Source organism: Strix uralensis, chromosome 14 (genome assembly GCF_047716275.1).
Source record: "Strix uralensis isolate ZFMK-TIS-50842 chromosome 14, bStrUra1, whole genome shotgun sequence".
Lineage (NCBI taxonomy): Eukaryota > Metazoa > Chordata > Aves > Strigiformes > Strigidae > Strix > Strix uralensis.
The window spans coordinates 11,496,647-11,515,564 of NC_133985.1; the positions used below are offsets into that span (position 1 = coordinate 11,496,647).

Below are 18,918 nucleotides of genomic sequence, written 5' to 3' on the forward strand. Positions count from 1 at the left end.
ACTTGGACCCAGGTGCAGCAAAATGTTTCGCTTCCTATCTTCTTGTGGAGTCCTGAGATCATCTGGGAGCTGGACTAAGTGCTTTCAGAGTTGGAGAGAGCTGGAATTCAAATATTTTTGGCAGTAAGTTTACTCAATGGAGATTTGATTCTCCATACAGTGTTGAAATATTTTGTGTATTTGCACATTAGAGAACAGCAATATGCCTTATCTTATATAATCTCTAGAAAATAAAATAGAAAGGTACTAATTATACTATGAACTAAACACATATATATTAAATATTTGCCATTTTACCTAACCAGAGGCCTCACTTTTAGCATTGTAATGATCTCAAAAGAAAAAGCAAGACTCAGAATTATTTCCACTTCAGGTGGAATTTGACTGAAATAGTAAAGATCAGGTAGTTTTTCACATGAGCAGCTGATCCTACAAAGGCTTACAAACATGATAACCAAGTGCAAGTAATTCTTGGGACTTAACAAGGTCATTCACAGTGCCAAGTCTGCACTAAAGACATTGCTCCTTTTATCTATGCCAGCATAGTGGAAGTGCAAAGCCCTTCTAGTGTGGACAGTTAACATCAATGTTGAAGTCTCACAACAGTATCCTACACTGAGACTCAGCAAAGCAAAATAAGCTACATATACAAAGCACCTTGTATGGCATGAGCAGCAAATAATTGCTGTCTGCGTCACAGCTTCATTAGCCTAGCCATGTCAGTAAAAAAAATGTTAAAAATGTAAATCACCTCAATCATTTAATCACCTTTCCAAAGCATGTGAAAAAATAAAAAACCCACAACAGAAGATAATGTCCTGATACAAACTATTTGCCCGAAGAGTTTCACCCTCAACTCAAAGGGTGTCCTCTTGTTCCAGTTTCTGTGTCTTCTTCTAGACCAGCAGTCTCCTACAGCCCAGCCATGCTCCTCACTGTGCTGGGAGCAGGGAGGTTAAGGTCAGCGCTGAGACTGGGTGAGCCCTGTGCCCGCCTGTGTGCCTGCCTGCAGGGCCAGCATGGGTGTTCCTGCATCTTTTCTGGAGTGGAGTGATGTGACTTCAACCTGCTTAAAAGCTCTTCGTACCGGCAGCACTGGTGATGGTAGCAGGCAGCTAAGCATGATGGGGAACAGCGAGTTACAAAGCCCTTGGGTGAAAGGTCCAGGGAACTGGACCCAAGGAAATGTGCAGTGTTGCTGGTCTTCTCAAGAGAGGTCTGGCCACAGAAAGACTGGACCCGACCCCACCATGTAAGACCTATATCTAGGACCTGGCACAGGCACAGTTCACGTCTGATCTCAGCACAAGGCTGTGGGAGGCAGCTGGGTATCGACCAGCTTAAAACCCTGGTGTGGCAGCCAGGATGCTTTCCTGCCTGCAATACCTCACCTCTGCACTTCAGACCCATCAGCAGAGGATTTTAATGTCTCTTGGCACAAGCCAGCAGAAGTGAGTGGAGAGGAAGGAATGGCTGTGTTTTTTCCTAAAAGAGAGCACCTTTCCATTCATCGCTGCAGGCCGATGGGGAAGGAGCACAGCAGTCACGGAAGCTCTGTTGCCCTGGCTGAGAGCGCCATGTGCAAACTTACATCGAAATTAGATAAAAATAAATAAGCATGAAAACAGAAATCCCTTATATATGTAGTTCGGGACTGAGCAGGAACTCATTATGGAGGAAGGCACGTGGCTGTGTAACACAGGGTCGCAGCAGCCCCATATTAAAGACACCTCCAGGTTGATCTGTCGTTCCTGAGCTGCTACTCCTGCAGCTACACAAACGCTCACACAGCCCCACACCAGGCTAAGGCTCCAGCGGTGCTCCCCCACCAGCTGCCCACAGCCCCAGCACCCAGAAGACTGGTGGGGGTTTGGGGTTGTTTCACATTCTCTGTTCAGGAGCTTTAGCCTTACCAAAGAGCTGGCATGAAAACCGAGTAGCAGGTCACACATAATAGCAACATAGACAAAGGCAATGATTCTTCTATTTACAGTCAATCATATGCAATGCCTTACAGCAAAACACAGAAAGAAGTAGCAAGAAGGTGGAGGTGGGGTTTGCAGTGAATTAGAGAGGAGCGGATGGAGCTGCAATGGCTCACAAGGAAAACAGGATCACTAAATCGCCAAGACTAAGGTTGGCAAATAAATCCAAAAATAAGCACCATGTGCCCCACTGCAGTACCTTTCCCTGGTTTATGGAGTGGACTGAAAATTGGTTCTGTGTCAAAACATTCACACAAGTGAAACATTTATTAGTGCAACTGCCACTTAGGAGGAACTGACACTACTATCTATAGCCACAAGAAACATAAAAAAAGAACCTGACATTTAGCAGGAGACTACTAAAGACATTTCCAGGAGTATTTAGTATAGCTGAAGCTGTGAGTGTTAATTTCCATAATGCTGTGTTGTTGTCATTAATGAATGTGCTAATGATCTCTTAATTCTTCATTTAGACTGATAATTGCTGATTAGCACGTTTGGGAATGGAGATCAACTGATTTATACCATCTTCCAGTCTGGCCTGGGATTCTGAAGGTTGCACCTGGGATGAACATTCCTGTTCCAGACAGATGCATAAACCCAAAACCAATCGTTCTGAGATTCCCTCTTCCTACAGATTACAAATTAAGCTGTGAGGCAGGGATCAGAAAAGGCGTAGAAGGCAGTCAGTATGGCAGATTTCCCCTTATGAAATCTGATACACATTTTTCACTGTTCATTTAAAACAGCAGAAGGCAGAAAAGCCCTTTCCAGGAGTATCACAAAAGTATAACTGGATATACATAGCTGCTGGATCCATCATACAGCAGAAAAAGGTGTATATATATATGTGTACACACACATATATATATGAAATTCCTTTATAAAACAAATTATTTAGGGCAACAGTTTTCAATCAATGGTCCCCAATTCCTAAAGGTGAAATTGGATTACTTCTAAGGAGTCCATAAACATATTCAAGCAAAACATGCTTCTTGCCAGTTACATTAAATCAAATTCACATCTCTGTTAAAAAATTATTCTAGGCCTAAAAGGAAAATGACTGAAAACCTACTGTTTTAAGAAATTCCAGCCTTGATAAGCTCTAATCTTCAGTTAATTCCTAAGGACTCTACTATAGTGAACTGGAAAATAGCACATATTTCTGTTCCCTTTTAATCAGGGCTGTGTGCATTAATATAGACTTATTAGTACTATGACCTCTGGATGTTATCTTAAATAAGAACATTAAAAGTTGCTCTTTTGGTTGGCTGGCTGCTTTTGCTGTTGCATTTTAATACGATTTCTTGTGTTTTGCTTGAAATGGAATTTGGAGGCTGTGTTGTCAGTCATGGCTGCACAAACAGCACTGAGGCCAAATACAATGTGCTCTAGTAGCTAAACATAATTCACTTCAGTGTATCTTTTAGCTGTAATCTAAATTAATTACTTGAAAATCAATTTATGGCTGTTTTATTGTGCTTTTATGTAAACAAATACCCAGGAGCGACAAATATGCATCCTCCTAGCTGTGGAAAGCGTGCACTTCTTGGAAGTAACACTGCCGTTCCTCTCTTCCTGGCACAGGTAGAGATGGATTTGAAAAAACATCTTTTAATAAATAATTACTGTTTTCCCCTTCTCAGTTCGAATTTGGCTACACAAACCTATGCATGGTTGCAGGTCAAAAAATCTCCACCTAGGCAGCATGGAAATGGTACGGGAGAGAGGAACTGTGAATGTGAAGAGGAAAGAATCACACAGAGCAATTTCTACTCCACTTCTATGTCACGCATGGCTGATCCGCCTTAGAGGGGGTCTCCTGGCCAGCTGCTGACTCCTCCTCTCCCTCTCAGCTGCCCATGCCTAGGGGCAAAGGGCTGAGAACAAGTAGCTGCGGGTAGGCAGGAACATCTGCAGTAACAACGTACACTGCTTATTGTTTGCTGTGCTGTAATTTTTCATCAGGGCTTTGAGACCAAGGCACTGCTTCTAGCGCTGTTTTGCTCTCTTGAAAAATATTAAAATCAGTGTTTAAAAACGGTATCAATGCTTTTGTTCAAAGTTCTAGAGATGCTTTCTGGTAATGTGAACAAACTGTGCTGAAAAGGGACTCCTGCAGGCCATGGCACTGCCATCAGATGAATGCGTGTGCGTAGGTCTGCACTGCTCCCTGGCACCAGCCAGCCCGTCAGTGGGCAGGCACAAACCCCTCCAGCGACAAGGCAGGCACAAACCCCTCTGGTGACAAGCCTTCCCAAGCTGGCACCCAGCTGCGGGAGCTGCCGCGGGTGTGCCAGCTCTCTCGACACCAACCCAGGGGCTCTGAATAGGAACTCAACACAAAACAGGTATGGTGAGGAATTAAAACATCATTTCCATCCTGCACTCACTCCCTACGTAGGCGTTAACCCCACTCACTGCTTTTATACATCTTAGGCTAATCCACTGTGGTAATACCAATTCAGTAATTATAATTATCCAAACTGTGTAAGGGATTCTTAGCCCAGAATAAAAAAATTCACACAGAGGCTACTGCAGAAATGAAAAACTCAGCAGTACCTATCTGGAATTCATCTCCTTGTATAAACACACCTTAAGGCTGAGAAAGAACAATACTTGTGTTTTTTGAATACTGCAGAAGCTTTAGCATTTTCTCTCTGATACTTGGAGACTTGTCACCTTAACAAAACCAGTTCTAGAACACATAATGCACAGATCTCAGTTATGTGCTCCTCTTCAATATATGCTACAGCCACCCCGCACATTCACCAGTATTTGTATATGCTGCTATGATGTCCTAAAAGATGTAGTAAGTTCAGTTAACATAAATAGGTTGCCAGGTCCTGGGACTCATCTTTCTGCTAGGTAGTACTTCTCTTGAGGTCCCAGCTCCTAGAGTGAACTGATACGTGACATTTCAGCTTTCACAGAAAGAAGAGAATAGTTACTGGTCCTAGCACAGAAAAAGAAAATAAAACAATCCTAAACTCAAAATATATTTCTATTTAAAAAACATTTCATGATTCAGATTGCATTTTATTCAACTCCTGACATTATTTTTGAACAATTAAGGATGAGAATATTGTCTGTATACCTTTTCCCTTTTAAAAGCTATTAAGAACCTGCAATTCACACTGTAAACTCCTCTGGGAGAACCCACCAACTTCCATGTATATATGCTATGTATAACTGGTACTCAGTAAAAACTGTTAATCTCTCAATTCTGCCTTCATAATTGTATTCTATTGGTGTAAGAAAAGGGAACCTCTTCCTACCCAGTGCTTGTATTTTAGCATGAAGAACAGGCACTCTTCACTATTCTGCATAATTTAAAATCGAAGTACAGAGCTTTATTTACACCAACATGGTAAAATAACATTCAGCAAAGAATTTTTCTGGCTCCTTTCCTACCGGCTGTATTTCTTGTTCTGTCCACCCCATTACATAAAGTCCATGACAGAGCCTGCATAAAGGGTCTATGGTCAATAAAACCTGCATTCACACATGAAGTCTGTGTGACGTGGACAAATTTGGACAGATGTTGGATAATCTATTTGTCCCTTTTCATTTTGGTGTCTATGATTCTGTCTGCCTGGCATATATAACTGGATATAAGGGACTGTTTTCTGTTGAAACTCAAGAATTAGAGATTTTCCCTATCTGATGTCCACAATTCTAAAGAGCTCCTAAATATTAGGAAAACAAATGAGTGACCATAAACATGAATCAGACTTCTAAACAGTCACCTCTGAATAAAAGTCATTCCAAAAAAATTCAAGCTAGAGAGGCAAACCTTCCTGGCACGTAAAGGCCCATGTAGAAATGCCCCCATTGCCTGGCTGCACCAAGCTCTCAGGGGACAATGACAAGGTGATAGGTGGTTAGAAGCTATTCATTAAGACCTTTTCATGCATGTTTAGATTTTATTTATCTATCTGTCTCAAATTCAGGGAGGTTACAGAATCAACAACCAATCACTCTACAGTAAAGACCAGAGCAAACAGTCCCTGTCAGTCATTCCTTAGAAAATATAAGGGTGAAGGGATATGGAAAAGCAATGCCAGAACAAGGGACAAGAAATGAGTTGCCTCTTATTATTTGGCTGGGCAGGATGCCTGGACTACTTCAAAATCCTGTCCCATTCATAAAGACAGGGCTGCAATAAAGACTTCAGTGCTGATGATCAAAACTCAGAGGGGAACTGAGACATGGAAAGTTCAAGAGAGAAGAGAAATGAGATGAACAACCACATGAAACCTCTTAGATTCACAGACTGGCCATAATCAAGTTAAGAATTGCCTCCATTCAGTAACACCTATTGAATCACTATACCCAGCTGGCAAATTTAAAGCATCGAAACAGACTGCACAGTAACCAGTGCATTAACAACAACCCTGCCTCTTTTTCTCTGAGTGCATAGACATACAGCCCCACAGCCATTTTTTCCCAGGCTCTGTTCCAACTTGCTGCCTTTCCACAACTAGTTCTTAGAAGCGCTGGTCCCGCTGTGTCCCTGTGCACCCAATGCAAAGTCTACAGCCTGGTGCACACTGTGGAAGAGAAGGTGGTCCTCCCCCTCTTTAAAGAATTCTCCTCGAATCAGGGAACTCCTCACTGAAGGATTGCACTGGGCCAGTAGCACCTGGACATCTATCTCCCCGTAGTCCTTGCAGACCTCTTTGAGCGTGCGTATTCCTGCCGTGTCCAGAAACTGTACAGCACAACAGTCAATGACTATTGTGTGAAACCCCAGAGGTTCAGAGACAAAATCCATAGAGATGCTGGTCTGGTTGCCACCAGAATCCACCTCTTTCTCTCTAAGCATTCTTTTTTCTGCCTTTTTCTTTGCTGCCTTCACCCAGACTGGGTTGACCCCCGTTTGCTTATACAGGGTGGATTTAAAGCACTCTTTGTTGATGTAGTAGAGGGGTGCTTCGAAACGGAACACCATGATTCCTGGCTTGGTTTGCAAGTTCTTGTAAGCAGACAGGGATTCATATGTCTCAGATTCTGCCACCCAGCCAAGCAGCGGTGCCTCCGGTCTCTGAGTTCGGAAAATGACGCAGAGCATAGAGAAGCAAACACCAACCAAAAGACCAATCTCAGTACTGATGAGTGCTGAGGCTGCCATAGTAACTAGCCAGATCACTGTGTCCACTCTGCTCAAATGCCACATTTTTGGCAGGTCCTTGAACTTCCGCAGGGCTCCTCTGAGGTTTACAATGGTTATGACAGCAAGGACGCATTTCTGAAGGGAATAAAATAAAGGTGCAATCACAAGGAGGACTAATAGGATTACCAAACTAGTCACCATGCCAGACATTTGTGTCCTACAGCCTGTGGACTCCTTGACAAGAGTCTTGGCAAGAGCTGCGCTTGTTGTGAAGCAATGGAAGAAAGAGGGAATGATGTTGCAGAAGCCAATGGCATACATTTCCTGGTTGGCCCTCACAGTGTAACCATGTTTCTTGGCAAACATCTCTGAGAGGGAAACAGTGATGGCAAAGCCAATAATAGCTATGGGGATAGCATCCAACGCCACATTAGGAATCAGGCTCCAGTCTGGAGGGTGGGGTGGCAGAAACCCAGTGGGGATGTGTCCAGCAACACTCGAGTCATAAGTCTCTCTCAGCTTCCCAAAATGAGATGCCAGAGTAGCTGCCACAATCACAACTAGTTCAACTGGTATTGGAGCCTTCAGCCTGGATTTGAAATGTTCATTAAGCTCTTTGGTTGGGATAAGTACAAGAAAGCACAAGAAGCTGGTGATGAGATCACAGATGTTGGTCTTGTGTATGTTTCTGAAGATGTTTATCCATGTGGCTATGAGGGAGCCGATGCCACTGCTCCGTGGAATGTCTAGGCCCAGGAGATACTTGGCTTGTGAGGTTAGGATGGTGAAGGAGGCACCTGTGACAAATCCACTCAGCAAGGAATCGGAGAGGTACACTGAGACAAAGCCCACTTGAAAGAAACCCATGGCCACCTGGAAGGAATCAACCACACATAACAGATTAGGACACAATCTTGCAGATGTCATCACTGTGGAGCTCTGGAGGGAGGTGGGATAAAATAAAACCCACTGTGTACAGCCCTGGAGGACAAGGAATGGTCTGAGCATGGAGAAAACAGCTTCCAGCATTCAGCTGCTCCTGGTGCACCACACTTAAATGAAATGCATTTCTAACACTGAACAGGCTTTTTTGGGAATCTTCGTACTCTGAACCTGTGTTTTATTGTTTGCTCATTGGTTCAGTTGTAACTTCTAGTTATCCTAGCAGGAAAAAAGCAAGCCTGGGAAAAAAGCATTTGAAATACTGGCTACTTTTGCCGTATCTCTCCCAAATTCTTATAATCTCTGTGAACTTTGCAGGGATCCAAAACTTTTTTTGGTTGTATTTGTCTGTCTTAACCTGCAATAAAAATACAGCTTATGGCATAACAACTGTCCTTTGCACTGCATAAAGTTTGGTGCATTTGACTCAGAACGTACGAGAGCTACAATCTCCTGTGATGCAGATTATATAGAGATAAATTTTAAAGTGCCTTGTCATTCATTTTTATTAGTTGAATGGACAAATCCTCGGTGCTCTCTCACGGGAATGACTGGTTTTATGGATACCTATTCTACATATGAGTCTTCACACCTGGTAAATGTCCCTTCCTCCCCACCAACCTTCACACCCAGTGGAGCATGGACCTTCTCACAGCAGTTTGCTAGAAACCTTTTAATACCCTGCGCTGGCCAGCAGGGATGTCTACACTGTTATGCGAAGACTGTAGGCCAGAACTTACAGGTATTAAACTTTAAGTAGTGTCAGTCTGATATATCCTATTAGGTAGTTAAGGCAAAATAAAGATGGCTAGGATCACGGCTGGGAACTTCGAGAGAACTGCAAAGCATTACTGAAGAGAATGCAGGTTTGGGACCTGGACTGACTGGACACTGGCTCAGAGCCAAGCTCTAAAAAAGGCTTCCTCAGAGCCTTGGTAATTAAGTTAATTCAAGGTTTTTCTAACTGTAAAACAGCAATAATTTTCTTACCTAGTTATCCTGTAAGCAACTGGTGTGAGCAGGCTTATTTTTTGCTATTTGATTGTAAAGTTCCTGATACAAAGATTATATGATTTTGGTTGGAGCTTCCAATAAAATATATTTGAGGGTGTGAAAACCTATTGGTTAGCAGGCAGAGAGACAGTAAGTAGAATATGCTTAACATTCAGAGGGAATTAAGATAATCTGACTTCTTCACATAAAGAAACTTAATTGTACTTGTATTTGCAAAGAATATTAAGCACAATTCACAACTCCAAAACTGCACCCATCCTACAATGATGAAACACAAAATTCAGTGTACCTCGAGAGTCCCAGAATACTTCTGAAATTACTCAACACTAACTTGTAGTACAAGAAAAAGTCCCAGGTTGTGTCTAAAACCAGTATTTTAGAGTATCACAGGTATGAATGTGAACTCACAAACTGAAATACCACAGCTCTGCAGTACCATTAAAACTAAATCCATTCTGGTTAATGCATGACACTCTAAAAACAAAGATATCTGCTTTAATTTCAGCAAGCAGTGAATTCTAGTAAGTAGAGATGGAATGGTAAAATACTGTTGAGTAATATATTTTAATACAATAATAATTAAAAGTTTTATTTCCAATATATTTTATCATCTCAGTAGTATCCTTTTCACACAGTGGCATTGTTTGAGCTTGGAATGGGGAAACAGCAAAGTGACAAACAAAAAGAAACTGGAGATTCTTTTATTGTCCAGACTATTTTTTGATAAAAGAAAAGGCAAATGACTGAAGTCTGAAATTAAAAGCTGACACACCATATTCTGGCCCAATGAAATGGAGGCCTAAGCTATAAGCCAGGAAAAAAACCCCAAACAACAGAAATCTTCAGGCCACAGTGAGGAAGGTGGTGAGCAGACCGTGTGAGAGCAGCAGGTGGTTATGGGTGGGTCCTTACAGTCCCCAACAGAGAGCAATGCAAGCACAAAATGCTATTAAAAAAAAGGAGAGGACACAGAGGAGTTTCTTGCACCACAGTAACTGGAGATTTCCAGTCCTTCCAGTGTCCACTCCCCTGGGTGCAGATTGAGGACACGTGCAAGCCCAGCAGGCTGTTCATGTGGACAGTCACCTAACAAAGAATTGAAACTATTTCCACAGAATACCTGTTTGTCCACCTCCTCTTACCTGATAAACTCCAGCTATGAAGGTCATGGTGGCTGCCACTGTAATTGCATAGCAGCTTTTATCACAGAGCAGCTTCTGCGATGTCTGATTCACAGCCGAAATGGTGGTGTTTACAGACGCTGCTGTATCTGTGAGGACACTGAGTGCAGCTGGCTCTAAGTCATAGCCAGCTCTCTGTATTTCACGATCCACCACTTGTCCCACCATCAGGCAAATCACACCGAAGATGCCAACTGAGATGTGGCGGGAGGTTCCAAATATGAAATAAATAATGCTAGCAAAAAAGGATGTGTAAAGGCCATAAATAGGCTCCTGTCCAGCCAAGAGAGAATAGGCAATTGACTGTGGGACTAGCAAGACTCCCACAATCACACCAGACATAATGTCTCCCAGTAGGTACTCTCTTAGTTTGTATTTAGGAAGCCACTGCAAAACAGGAAAGAAACTGAAAACATAGTCTTTAATTCTGGCTGGAGTGCAGCTGCAAGTTTTCTTTGCTTGCTTAACCACCAGAGCCTTCATGCTCCTCTTCTTCTCTTGGGGTTCCAAGAACATTCTGTGATGGAAACTGCGTTTAACGTCGTCTCCTTCTGGCATTTCAGTCACTGAACGGATGTTGTTGAATTCTGCCATTGCTGCCATCTCAAGGACTCCTTAAAAACATGGAGGACCATTTGCATTAAACCATAAATGACTGTGCTATGTAAGACTTTATAATAGAGTGAATACAGTATTTATGAAAAGCAAGGGCTAAAAGTCTTAGTTCAGCCCAGAGAAAGCAATTTCCAAGCAAATTTGGAAAGACCCTCCCCATTATATCCCTATTAAGCAAGGAATCACCTTCCCTAGGAGGGAAGCTGATACTGTGTAGAATAAACCTTGTGCTGGCAATGTTGTGAAATGGAAAAGAATGCAGCAGCACTGTCCCTCTGGGAGGCTTCCTTGATAAAATCGCTATCTGCAACCTGTTCCATCGTGCAAAGATAAGACACGGGTTTTATTGTAGTCCAACAGTCACTTCAATTCAGTTGCTGAAAATTAACTACAATGAGTATATTTCTAGCATTGGTCTATATCTCATTTAGATTTTTTTTTTAAATGCAGTGATTACACCTGCCAAATATTATAAAGATTTGTTACCTAGGAAGATGCAATCTTTACACAGTGGCTTTATTTCAGCCAATGACACACTGCAAAGAATGCTTTTCACACTTTTTAAAAGCTGATTTTAAAGTAAATTACATCTGACCAAAACAATGCACACAAGCGGAAAACATATTAATGGGCACAGTGGAAGGTAGGCGGAACACTTCTGCTAGAATATGTGCTCTAGTACAAGCTGCCTACAAGCAGTAAACCAAGGTGATTATATCAAAGGACACTTAATACTGAAAACATATTGCGTGAATGTGAAAGAGCAAAGTCTTGACAAGACAAGCCCTAACGAAACTTGATGATACCAACAGTGATTGCCAGTATTCATACGGCACTCCTGGCTTCCAGAAAACATCCAGAATCTTCCAGAAAACTCTCTTTCAGCCACGATACCTGCTACTACTAGTATGTTGAAGCTGATACATTTCAGCCAGAAACCCATTCACCTGGTGCTACAGTGGAGTCAAGGCCAGAGGCAGTAGCAGAACCCTGAAAAGTCTAACTCCCAGGCTTCCCTTTCAAACACTGCCTTGCAGTCCCGGAGTCGTAATAACAACATACCCCTTATGGGCTAATTACACCCTCTCTGTGCAATGCAAACATCAACCAAACTAATGTTCTATGCAATGTTTATGACTGAATTAATTACCAAATCAGTATTGGTGCTAGCAGTGCTGAGGATGCCACTGAAGAGTCCGTCTCAAAATTTGCTCACTTAATCATAATTTCACAAGTAGCTATAAAACATTCACTCTACTAATCACTTCACCACAAGTCTCTCAAAAACATGTAAGGGGAGAAGTGAGAGAGGTGAGTTTAAGTGTGGTGCTCAAACCACCCATTTCTCCCACAGTCAGCCCATTACAAGGCACTGATCCTACAGCTATGCAGAGAGCAAACGCCTTCTCTTAGACCTCGGGCTGGCTGGCTGGAGCATACAATTTCCATTCTTCCTTTCCAGACCTGATGCTCTCATACGGAGGTATCCAAAATACCGTGCATCAGCCCTATGTAACGGTTTACACAGAGCCATGCCTCCAGCAGTCCACTAGCTCACAGAGATGAACAACCTTCGGTTCTTCCGGCTGGAAAGACAATACTAACCCAAGTGCTTAAGCTTAAGCAAATGATCCTAACCATATCAAAGGAACCCACACTAGAGTAGAAGCAGCTACAGTACTTAACATTTAGACTGGCGTCTCTTTCAAGATAAAAATATTCTGAGATTTCTAGAGCCACCTTCTAATTAGAAAGCAATTCAACCCGAATAATCCAACTCTTCTACCTTACACCACAGCATACTTCTCCCTAGAGCTACCAAGCTACAGCATGTGGAGGGCTATCAAAGTCAGCACACAGGACAGATGCCGATGGAGAGCCAACAGGGAATACCAGAGGCAGAGGTTCGCATTTTATCTTCTGCTCCATGCTGGGACTCCCAAAAGGTGTTTTCATTCACTACAGACACAGAGACAGCGAGCATCTCTGGTGGTTAAGTTCCTGCACCCTTTCAAATAACCAAACACAGCTCACTCTTTGCTCGCCTGCCACTGGACTGCCACTGAAAAGGAGCCGTGTTTCGAACAGACACCTCCCTGGCTCCAAAACTGTGAACATCACACTGGCATGAGCAGAGATGGATTTTCTGTGTAAGAGAGGGGCTGTATGCCTTCCTGTTACAGTATCATGACCTATACAACTCATGCTCTGGCTGGGGCAGACTGAACAGCATTGCCAGGTCTCATGCTGTGTGCAAGACACTTTATTAATACCTACCTCTCGTTCTCCACAACTACCAGGTATTTCCAGCAACGCATCAATGCTTTTCTCCAGCTCCTGCCCTGTTCCATACCCCCATACCTCCAACTCTATGCCCAATTCATCTGAACCACTCATGGGGTCTGCAGGGTGGGCTGCAAACCAGAAAGATGAAGATAGCTCTAAGCACAACTGGGCAGAACGTGCCTCTTTGTGGCTGCTGCTCTGAGCACAGGCAGAGAAGCTGCTTACGGAAAGTCACGCTCAAAAAAAAAGGGAAAAATTAAGCTTTAATGCACTGCTGGGTTAGGTGAGATCTAAGTGGAAAATTCCACAGTCTGAACTCAAGTCCTCTTTCTGGTATTTATGTCCTTCTTTTGGTCCTGGCCCTTATAACTTGGAGAACTGAGAGTCCTGGATTCAAAGATGAGTCCACCCAGAACTCTAATATATACACATTTTTAGGACTAAATTTTCAAATGTATTTATTTTTCTCTATATTCGCTCCTGTTAGACAAGCCAATCACCTAGTACAATAGAAGGTAAGAGAAGAAAGCTTCAGTTTTGCCTACCTGCCTTCTTGATTATTCCAAACTTCTATCCTACATCTTCCTAGCCATGCAGAATTACTGCATCACATAGCTGTACACACCTTATAACGATGAACTTCCCTTGGCTAATGCCTTCCAGATCAGTATCTTTAATGTGTTTTAGAATAATTATAGGCTCAGAAGAGCCATATGAAGAATCAGGATCTTTACAATGAGGAAACTTGTACTGCAAGAAGTGACATACCCAAGATCACATAGTGATCATGCTTGGAGAAGAACCCATCCCTACCTTCCAGATATCTAATCTCACCCACCCATACAATATTGCAAAGTCCACTCAGAGGTTATTCATAGCGCCTACAAAAAAAAAGCAAATATTACACAGTGAGAATGCAGTGAATATGGCATAGAAAAGCATGTGTCTGCAGTACTCTGCATAAACACATTCTGTAGTTGTATTTGCTCAAGCAGGTTTATTCATTTCACAAGCAGAGTTACAAATCAAAAAGCTTTCCACCCAAAGCTCAGCAAATCAATACTGTAAAAGCTGAGGGAAAACTTCACCTCAGACTACTTTTTATGCATAGCAAATTACTTGAGTGAGTTTGTTTTCTGAGATTTTAGTAATGAAGATCCTTCTGATTCCCCTCTCCCTCATCCAGGACTTGTAGACAGCTCACTCAAACCTGGGAGTTTTTAACATGCCAGGGAACTCCAACACGAAACCCAGATAGTTCAGTTCAGTTCTGCACAGGGCCACAGAACATCTGCATAGTAGATGATTTTTTGGTCATGTCTAGACAGTAAAGAAATGTTCTAAGTAAAAATCTTTTTGGCTAGTAAACTCTGAGCATATACTGGATCTTTGTGTTGACCTGCATGACAGCTTTCTCTACGTGGCATGAAAAGAGCCTTTCATCACACAGCCACTGCCTCTCGCGATGTCAGGACACTAGGAAATGACACAATTTCCAATACCCGTTTCACCCTTTTCTGCCTGAAAGCATTGCTCTGTATTATTTTTGTAACTGTTTACCCCAAGCTTGCCTAGTAAAAATGGATTTTGTCTTTAAAAAAAAAAAAAAAGAAAGAAAACACCCTTTGGTTCAGAATACTGAAGGATATTCTGTATATTTAACTTGGAAAAGGAGCTACTGTGCTTTTTATTTTGAAAGCTGCTATTTACATACAACTAATTTGTATGCCTAGAATTCACTTTTATCAGCTCCTTTTGGCCTGAGTAAGATCTTCAGGGGGTGTCCAACTGCAACAAAGCTTTACTTACGATACAAAGAAAAAGACTACAACACAGAATTAAGGAAATTTCCAAGTGACTGCTATAAAATAAAGACACAGGGAGGTACTGCATTCTTAAGATCTGATGACTTTTGCAGACTATTTCTGGATCCCATCTGGGCTTTTCTTTCTGATCCTATGACATGGCAGAGGTGAGCTGGCATCTGCCCAGCATCTGTCTTTGGGGAAACACTACCTGCAGCACAGGGCCTTGCTGGCTCGGACTTCATTTCTCTGTTGCAGATCACAGCCACCTTGACAGTAAGAGAATAATGGATTGCAAAGCTCACTCACCTGCTGAAAAAACGTACTACAAGCTTAAACTTAAGACGTGAGCATTTAAGAGTAAAAAGCATTCTTTCTATAACACTGATCTCAGTTTTCCAGTTTATTTTTCTACATTTCATGTGCATGGAGCCGTCACTGTATGTGATTGCTACCCACCCGCATGCACTCACTTGCCAGACACGAGAAGTTGCATGGACTTAAAAACTAATGCATAAACACATAATCTAGAGAGACATGAACAATTTTTGAAGAGATATAAAGAAGAAGCAGGTGAATCAGAAATCCAAATGAACTGAACCAGAGTTGGGATACCTCAGAGTCCTTGCAAAATCTCACCCTAAGAGTACAAAAGGAAAGCGTATCACATTTTGATAACTAAGTCTTTGTCCTTACTCTTGTTGGACAACAACCTTTTCCAAATAATCTTTTAACTGTTGTGGAGCAACAAGGAAATTCAATATTGCCATGATAACACCGAGATAGGCACTAGACTAGCACTGCATGTACCTTGGAAGAAAATTCGTATTTTTCACAATGTCCTTAACATCCTCCAACAAAACATTCAACCTACAAACCTTTATTTCTACAAGAGACCTAAAGTCATACAAACACTGAAGCCTTACTAGAAACCCTAAAATGGCACACCACATTTACCACGTTTAAGCAACACACTTGGGAACAGAGCTACCTATTGACTATTGTCACCAGCCATTAACTCAAGCGCGAAAATCTGCAAAGCCGGAAAATAAAACCTTGCTTGCGTGAAATACTCGATCTCCTACTTCCAATACCAGTTCTCCGGGGCAGCAGCAGTGCAGCCGCCTGCCAGCCTGGCTGGGGAAGGTCCCGTGGAAGTCGGCAGCCCCACTCGCAGCCAGCCCTTCCAGGAAAGTGGGCTCCGCTCCGAGAAAGCAGCTGTACATCGGTGTGACAGCTACACTGCCCTGCCCTGTCCGAAGCAGATCCCTTCTGAAGATAGCCGGCTGCGGCCTCACACAGTACTCCAGCAGTTTCCATCTGAACCGGCTTCGTCACAGAGAGGTTGCCAAATAGTATTTTCAGCAAGTCATTTCTACGTTAGGACCCTCCTCCCACCTGTACCGTTAGCTAGCGAAGGCAGCACACCGAAGAGCTGTGTTCGGGCAGTGGAAGTGCTGCCCCAAAGGCACTGCCATGGGCAGCGGCTGCCAGCCCATGCCACGCTGCGTGCCACGCTGCCTGCCTGCCCTCCTGCCTGCCAGCCCTCCGGCCTGCCTGCCCGCCCTCCTGCCTGCCTGCCTGCCCTCCTGCCTGCCAGCCCTCCGGCCTGCCTGCCTGCCCTCCTGCCCGCCCGCCTGCCCTCCTGCCTGCCAGTCCTCCTGCCTGCCAGCCCTCCGGCCTGCCTGCCCTCCTGCCTGCCAGCCCTCCGGCCTGCCTGCCCTCCTGCCCGCCCGCCGCGGCCCCGCCGCCCGGAGGGGAGCCCCGGCGGCGGGCTGTGTGTGCAGGGCAGAGGGTTGTGCAGGAGACCCGGCCGGCTCTGAACAGAAAGCCACGCACAGGGTTGGCACTGGATAAGGGAGTACTTAAAAATTTGGGTTTTAAAAATTAAAATCTGCAAGAAAAGCATACAACAAGAAGAAATCCACGCACTTTCTGAAATTGCGGGGCTTTGCTGGGAGCCTGTATCACTTTGGAAGCCACTCACCGTTGAAGCTTCCCGGAGAGCGACAGGGAAGTTGCAGCGCTGTTCACACAACGCTCAGTTCCATCCTTTCGATCTCCACACCACTTCCTTCGCGCCCGGCTCCCCGCCGGGCAGACACCCCCACCCGGCAGCCAGCACCCCCCTCCTGCCCCCCGGCTTTCATTTTCCACTTTCCTCCCCTTACTCTGAGGCACCGTCTTGCGAGCAGCTCCATAAAGCTGGGCTGTCAGCAGGAGCCCCCCTCGGGCAGCCCAGCCGGGCCCACAGCCAGACCCCACTGCCAACCTGCCCCCCGGCCCCCGCCCCGAGGCCCGCCCGTGTCCCCGCGCCGCCCCGCCGTCCTCCTTCGCCTCACAGCGCCGCTGAGGCGCCCACTCACCGCGGGGCCGCCGGCGGCTCCGGGCAAACCTCGGGCGGGCGAGCGGGACCCACCGACCGGCCGCAGCGGCTCCCGGCGGCTCAGCAGCGCCGGCCCGGCCCGGCCCCGCGTCTCGCCCCCGCCCGCCCTCCCGCGAGGGGGCCGGGAGCGGCGGGCAGCGGAGGGGAGGGCAGGGCCGCCCCCGCCGCGCCCCTCGCCGTGGCGCCGAGCCCGCCCGTCGCCGCCCGGGGAGGGCCGGGCCGCCCCAGAGGCCGCGGAGGGGGCCGGGGCCGAGGCCGGCACAGCGCGGCGGGCAAGGCCGGGCCTAGCGGGCCGCCCGCGGTAGCCCCCCGCCCTAAGGCTTCAGTTTTTGCTTTCTAGTTATTTCCAAGTGTGCTCTGAATTAGGAGCGGCCTGAAAAAGCCTGGTGCAGAGTGTGGGTCACTAATTCTGCTCCTTACCCCAGCAAAACAACCACCCTGAAACGAAAAACAAACCAGGGGAAGTCTAATGAAGAATCCACGTTTCAGTTAATTAAGTCACACTCACGCTTTTAAGCTGAAAGATTAATTATGTGTTGGTAACTTGAGGTAAAGTGACCTTAAACTTTATGTGGCTGTCACAGATAGGGAAACTTAACAGTTACTTCCAACACACAAAATGGCCTCATTTTGCTTTGTTGGTACCACTAGTATTCATAAAAAAAGGTCATTTAAAATCCCGCAGTGGTGTTTGCCCAGGTGTCCACATCTGTCTGGGAGGTACTTCCAACTCGGAAGGCCACAGGTTCTTTGACAATGTCGGTATTGAAATACGACATTTTTTTATCCCTGGTATATCTTTTTATATCTCTTGGGCTGGAGGTTCAAGGTCAGAGGGGCCATACCCAGCCTTTTCTTCGCCATTTGCACAGGAAAGCAGACATTGTCTGAAATCGAACATTGCCTAATACTTGCAGTTCAGGTGGAACCTCGAGCCACCCAAAAGCCCATCAATACACGGACAGAGAAAGTGGGATCAACTTCAAGCCTGCAGAATCCATGCTCATGTCTTTTGGTGTTAGGCAAATGCTATAAATCTTGCTGTAGAAATACAGAATATTTCCAATACTAAACATTTACCCTCTCCACCAGGGTTTAACTAGATGTCATGGTAACTAGAACAGGCAAGTTGCAAATGAAATAAAGGAGCTCCCTCCCTTTCCTCTGGCTACCCACCATCAAAAGCATCAGTGGCTCTGAGTTCCCAGTCCTCTTAGGGACTTCCACAGGAGTTTGTTCATGGTAACTCCAAGACTATCAGAGCCAATCCTTGTGAGGAGTGAGATCCATGACAAAGGCATTTAAGAGGAGCCCTTTGTGTAGGGACTCTGCAGAAACCTAATCAGAAACCACAAAACCAAGCAACAGGCATTTTATAGCATTTTCATTGTTCTTGAGGAAGTTGTCTTGATCTTGATCTTAAGGAAGTCTTGATCCAAGTTGTCTGTGGAATAACTTGGATCATCAAATACATCATGTCTTCATGGAAGAAACAGGGAGATTATATCTTCTTGGAGCACATATAAAGAACATGATATTAAAAAAATTCCCAAGCATTAATTTTTTTCTGAATCACTACTATTATTAT

General features: G+C 44.5%; 1 protein-coding gene across 3 annotated transcripts; it reads right to left on the reverse strand.

Moving 5' to 3' along the window:
- Window positions 1-5,313: 5,313 nt before the first annotated feature.
- Window positions 5,314-17,464, reverse strand: SLC26A2 (solute carrier family 26 member 2). 3 transcript variants are annotated; one of them, XM_074884199.1, is made up of 3 exons: window positions 17,311-17,464; window positions 10,200-10,852; window positions 5,314-7,974 (listed from the first exon to the last, which is right to left on the reverse strand). In XM_074884199.1, the coding sequence occupies exons 2-3, from the start codon at window positions 10,839-10,841 to the stop codon at window positions 6,469-6,471; spliced, it is 2,148 nt and encodes a 715-aa protein (XP_074740300.1). In that variant the 5' UTR covers window positions 10,842-10,852; window positions 17,311-17,464; the 3' UTR covers window positions 5,314-6,468. The 3 variants fall into 3 exon arrangements, with proteins under 3 accessions (XP_074740300.1, XP_074740301.1, XP_074740299.1); XM_074884200.1 differs by lacking the exon at window positions 17,311-17,464 and adding an exon at window positions 16,000-16,134; XM_074884198.1 differs by lacking the exon at window positions 17,311-17,464 and adding an exon at window positions 16,039-16,117.
- Window positions 17,465-18,918: the final 1,454 nt, after the last annotated feature.

What these genes read in the sequence shown, in the direction of transcription:
- SLC26A2 (XM_074884199.1), bottom strand. Translation starts at nt 10,841, where the DNA reads ATGGCAGCAATGGCAGAATTCAACAACATCCGTTCAGTGACTGAAATG. An exon ending in TCATAGCTGGAGTTTATCAG is followed by an intron (nt 7,975 to 10,199) that starts GTAAGAGGAGGT and finishes GATTCCTTCCAG; the next exon opens with GTGGCCATGGGTTTCTTTCA.